This window comes from Parasteatoda tepidariorum, chromosome 2 (genome assembly GCF_043381705.1).
Source record: "Parasteatoda tepidariorum isolate YZ-2023 chromosome 2, CAS_Ptep_4.0, whole genome shotgun sequence".
Lineage (NCBI taxonomy): Eukaryota > Metazoa > Arthropoda > Arachnida > Araneae > Theridiidae > Parasteatoda > Parasteatoda tepidariorum.
Window position 1 is genome coordinate 84,892,233 of NC_092205.1, and position 6,087 is coordinate 84,898,319.

The 6,087-nt window shown below is 24.0% G+C and overlaps 1 protein-coding gene across 1 annotated transcript in view; it reads left to right on the forward strand.

Annotated features, from left to right (window-relative positions):
* LOC107440764 (nephrin-like) overlaps positions 1-6,087 on the forward strand; it is a 194,984-nt gene that overhangs the window by 180,948 nt on the left and 7,949 nt on the right. Inside the window, exon 11 of the mRNA XM_043044524.2 lies at positions 4,370-4,444. Coding sequence (XP_042900458.1) covers positions 4,370-4,444 — 75 coding nt within the window. The remainder of the gene's footprint in view (positions 1-4,369; positions 4,445-6,087) is intronic.

Sequence of the window (6,087 nt, forward strand, 5' to 3'; positions counted from 1 at the left end):
GACAATATATATACTATATATATATATATATATATGTATTAAGCTAATGAATACATGGGAAATCGAGTTTATTTTTATTTAATTCACACATTTTAAACTTTTAATTATATTTTAATATTCCAAGTTAAAAAAATTTTAACAAATTATTAAAATAAACATAGTACGTATGTACACATCGATTGCTTGATTTTTCTTTATCCGATTTTTCTAAAAATTGCAATGGCTTTATAAAATGGTGACATTTTATTTCAAAAAGCAGGATGTACTTGACTTTCTTTCCTTAAAATCTTCTCGTTTTTCTTCAAATGGCTTGTTTCTCTTTTTTTTTCTTCTTCTCCGTAACGAAACAAAAAGAACCCATGTTTTTACATGTCGCATAATTCAGTCATTTCCACAGTCTTTTGACGCACGCAATTTTGACTGAAGCGTTGAAAGGTTCCGTGCAAAAGATCACTCGTGGAGAAAAGAAAAATTTCTTTCATAACGTAATGGGATTTTTGAAAAAAAGTTTCGATGAATGTAAAAGTTTTCTGAATCTTGAGCTTTAAAGTAAATCTTTTGTTTCAGAGAAATATTTTTCCCATCAAGCTCAGCACGATCTTAAAGATTTTGTTTTAAGGATTGTTCCTGCTCTTTTATTATAATCATAATTCTTGACATAATTGGAAAGGGGAAGTAATTATATCCAGGTTTTGTTATTAATATATATATTCAGATGGATTTCGCCGATCATTAATAAAGCTCAAAACTTAGTTCATTAAAGTGAATTTTTTTTGTTAATAACTAGGAACAAATATTTAAGTGATGTAAAAGCTGGAGAATATGTTTGAAGCAAAGATTTAACTTTACCCCTTGCTTAGTAATGCTATATATATTTTTCCTAGGCATGTACAATATTGAAATATAATTCTGCAGGCCAAATTATATTTTTGTTGTTAGTAAGATTGATGTCGGATAGTGTATAAAAAGTTGTGTATAATAGCGATGTATGATGATCTATGCAATGATAATTGTATAGTGTGTTAAATTTCAATAGAATAATAGCGCAGTAGTAAATAATTCCTATGACTTGCAACACTTTTAAATATAATTATTATAAACAAAAAATATAGTTAGTACGAGTGTGATTGTGTGTTGTATAAAAATATGCGTACAATAATTTTGTATGATTATCTATGCAGTGATAATTTTATAATGCGATAAAATATAATAGAGTAATAACTAGTCCCATGACTTATTGTAAAATAATTAAATATAATTCTTATGAACAAAATATATTTTTATTGTTAGTACGATTGCAATTATTTATTGTATAAAAATAGTGTATAATATTGATGTATGATAATCTATGCAGTGATAATTGTTAGTGTGGTAAAATATAATAGAATATAGCTATTCACATGATTTATTGTAAAATAATTAAATATAATTACTATAAACAAAATAATTTTTTATTGTTGGTAGGAGTGTGATTGTGTAGTGTATAAAAAGTAGTGTATAATAGCGATGTATGATAATATATGCAGTGATAATTGTATAGTGTGGTAAAATATAATTGAATAATAGCTTAATAGTAAATATTTCCCATGACTTGCAAAACATTTAAATCAGGGTTGGCTGGTTTTTGACATGTGACAGTATTTGACGGTTTGAACCATGGTTTAAACCGTCACGTCGAAAACCTCACTGTCAAAAATGTCAAAAGCCTATATTCATATGTGAAATTTAATTAATACATAAAATTTATATATTTTTTATAAAAGATAGTGTTTCTAAATATGTTCTAGAAAAAATAAATTTAAAATTTTGAAGAAACACTTATATTTTGAATAGTAACCAAAATCTTGTACTTTTGAAAGCTCACATCTTTTGTAATATTATGTATTCATTTTCATGTGTTATTGAAAATCTGCAGTGATATTATTAAGAAATTTATTTATAACCAAATTTAGTGTATAGTATAGATTATACTAAAAATTAGACATTTTTAAAGATAAACATTAGCAGTTTTGTACATTAGACATCTTTTAAAGAAAAATCTTTTTAATATTCTTTTAAATCTTCTTAATAATCTTTTTAACATAAGACAATACAAATTTAAGTGCTTTCTGTTAAATACACAGAGTAGTTAGTGTCGATTTACAGTATATTCAGCCTATTCATTTACTATGCTGAAAATTTAGTTTATCCAAATACTTGTGAATTTCATTTTGCTGAATACTATATAGTTTTGTTGAATATCTAAATATTCAGCTGTTGAATAATTACTTCTTGCTTTCAAGATATGCATTATTTGTATTCTTAATACAAGTGGAGAAAAAAAAATTAAGAGATAAAAATTGTTTTAAAATGATAAGTGTAATAATTATAAATAAATATAATAAACAATATGAATTATATTTATCATTATTCATAAATATAACTACTTTTAAATTCAAATTAACATACTGGATAATAAAGATATTCGGTATAACATTAAAAAAAATTTTTTATACACTTGTATCTTGTATCAAGTTTGTATTTATACAACATAACTTGTAAGTTCCTTATAAATATTAGTTATATGTTCCTTATATGTCAAAAATGCATAGTAATAAACTTTTAATTTTCTTAAGTATCAAAAAGAAAAAAAAAATTTTTTTAAATATAAATATTTAAACAATTTTTGTGCAAAATTTTTCTGCACATGCATTTGAATATAAATTTCTGAGATTTTAAATCTGTTATTTTACCTTAATTTTAATTAAAAAATATTTTAAAACCTGCTGATTACCTATAGCATAATTAAATTTCAATATAATGCATGACAACTGTTGGTAGTTTTGAAATTTGTATATTTTCTTGGCAAACTTCAGTTTTTGACGGTTTAAACCAGTATTAATCCCTTGTCATGTCAAAAACCACTTTTTGACGTCAAAAACCCAACCCTGATTTAAATGTAATTCCTATAAACAAAATTTTTTTTTATTGTTAGTACGAGTGTGATTGTGTAGTGTATAAAAAGATGTGCACAATAATGTTGTATGATATTGTATACGATAAGTGTAATTTTATAGTATATTTTACCATAAAGCACTTAATAAAAATATAGTCAAAACAACCTGAATATGGTGAAATATGCGGCACTATAGAGCCACGGAAAGGCTCGGTAATTTTTACTTATGCTCTTTTTTAATTACTTTTGGTTATATTAACACTAAAATATGGTTTCTTAATATGTGATATAATTTGATAAATATAGTAATTTAATCATGATGCCTTAAAGCATGGCAAAAAAAATTTCTTTTAAATTTACTTTTTAGTTTTGTATTTTTTGCTAAATATTTGCTAAACAGAACCATGTTTTTGAAAACCAGAATTCCAGGTAAGCCTTTACCATATGAACAGAAATACCACTAAATAAATGGTTCAAATACCGTATATTTTAGTTTTATTAACCAGAACTAAGTTTCTTTTTTCAATTATTATAATGTTATCAACCTTTTTACTTTTTTAAACAAAATATTCAGGTCTTAAATGTCATTACCATTCAGTACATTTTAATAATTTCTCCGTGTATATTAGAATAATTATAATTATTTCTCTAGCCTTGTAAGATATACAAATATATTTCCTGTTAACAATACAACATTTTGGTTGCATGAGTCTTAAATTCATTAACATTATAATTTAGTCGTATATTTCCAGTGCAATTAATTTAATATTAAAATTTAAAGTAAAAAGGCTGATTACATTTTTAATTTAATTTTGTTTTTTTCTAGATTTCTGTGAACTAAAAGAATGTTCGAATGTTCGTTATTTAAATTCTTCAATGAAAACTATTAAAGTAAAATCTATATTTTAAAGGAATTTTTTAAAAGCCGAGGAAAATGAAGAAAAAAAGCTGCAGCTAATTGGGCGTGAAGCTAAAATTTTAAACCATACCGTAAATAATTATTTGGGTTTTAAAATGGATAAACAGTTAATATATTTGAAGAAAGTATTTAACTTAATAAATAATCGGATATCCTTCTGTATTTTTTTACAATAACATAGAAACTTCACATAGGGTTAAGCAATTTTGAAGCTGAGGCAAAAAGAATCAAGATTTTTTTCAATTCAACAATTTTCTAATCCATGCTTCTGTAAGGTTGTAGATTTTGAATTTAAGACAATTTATGCGAAAATAGTATAAATTTAAGGAGTATTTCATGAAAATTATATAGGTACTACAGTTAATGCCATTTAATATTACGAAATGTTTTGTTATTTATATCAATATACAAACAAAATATTCAGTTTTGATTTATAGTTTAAATTAGAACTCATGTATCTTATTTTACGTTAGATAACTTTAAAAGTTCTGATTTCTTTTAATTTTGTCATTTAGGTAAAGAACTGCCAAAGCAAATTCATTTTAAGAAAAACTTTTCCAAGAGCATTAAAGAAAATAAGAACTACATAGGTAAAATACTTTTACTTTTTAAATATTTTTTTAATCAAATATATTGTTTTTTTAAGTTTGTATATGTAAATATGTTTACTTAGATAACTTCATTACAGAAAATTAGAACTAAATAGCTAAACATTTCTGCGTTTTGAAAAAAATTACAATTTTAGTTAGAGTGCATGTAAACACTTCACTTACATAACTCCATTAAAGAAATTAAGAACTACGAAAAAGTATTTTTATATTTTATAAATATTCTTACATTTTATAAATATTTTTATATTTGATAAATATTCTTATATTTTATAAATATTCTTATATTTTATAAATATTTTTTTATTTTATAAATATTCTTATATTTTATAAATATTTTTTTTTATTTTATAAATATTCTTATATTTTATAAATATTTTTTATATTTTAAAAATATTTTTATATTTTATAAATATTTTAATGTTTTATAAATATTCTTATATTTTATAAATATTTTTATATTTTATAATGAAATTATAAAAAATTTAATTTTTAAATAATGCATGTATAAAAACATGTTGCTTCCATGACTCAATTAAATCCATTATCTTATTTTTAACGGAATTTAAAGGTTTTTTTGTTTGCTATAGCTACTTGCTACATGATTTCTATTTAATGCCAATACAGTTAAACTAATATACAAATAAACTGATTTCAAAGATGCTAAATACAATGATGTCCGTACATTGTAAAACGGTCATCATCATATTGCACAATGTTTATGATATAATTTATTACCTACTCAAACAGTCCACTGCTGCAATTCTCCTCTAAACAGCTTATCTTATAATTGGCTTAAAATCATTTCAGTGTCCTCTTATTGGTTACGGAATTGATTTAAATCACTATTCTTGTTAATTGGGCCAAGTTTGATGTAGTCTTCACGATTAGCCTTTAATTTGATGCGCAGTGCATGGAATTTAACATTGCAATTTGAGAAAATTATTTTCCCTTTGCCCTGTTATAGGAAATGTGATCCTATGTATCCTATGTGATCCTATGTATAAATGTATCCTGTTCTTTACTAGAACAATTAAAGTACAAAATGTTAATAGTTTTACTAGAAAGGTTAATTTAAGTTTATAATGATTTAAAGGGAGCCGATGTGGCATATATCAATAATGCTATAGCTGGCTTTTTCGATGTATCTTTTCTAAAAAAAAAATTTATGATACCGCTGTGAAAATTTTTAGGGATATTTGAGATTATAACTGTTGTATGTTGTGGTAATGCCTCAGCGTTGAAAGGAATATTTTTGCGCCAATATGATGGAACTTTTTAAAAAAGAGAAAGTTTTCAGTTTATAATTTTTTTTTAGAATTCTGTTAAAGATATGTGTTGACAGTTATCACAGTGTAAAAATCTAACTGTAAATAATCTGTGGAAAAACTGAATCAGTATTTTATTTTGGTGCTCAGAAAAAGCACATCGAAAAAGGTCCATTTAACTACGACTTAAAAAACCAAATCTAAGTAAACCAAAAGTAGCTTTAAAGACAAAAGCTACTTTTTTATTATAACTTGATAATCCTCGCAGTTCAATAAAAAAAATTGGTGGTACTTAAATTTTTTTACAGAGATTGGGACAATACTTTTATTATGAACGAGTGTGATTGTGTAGTGTAT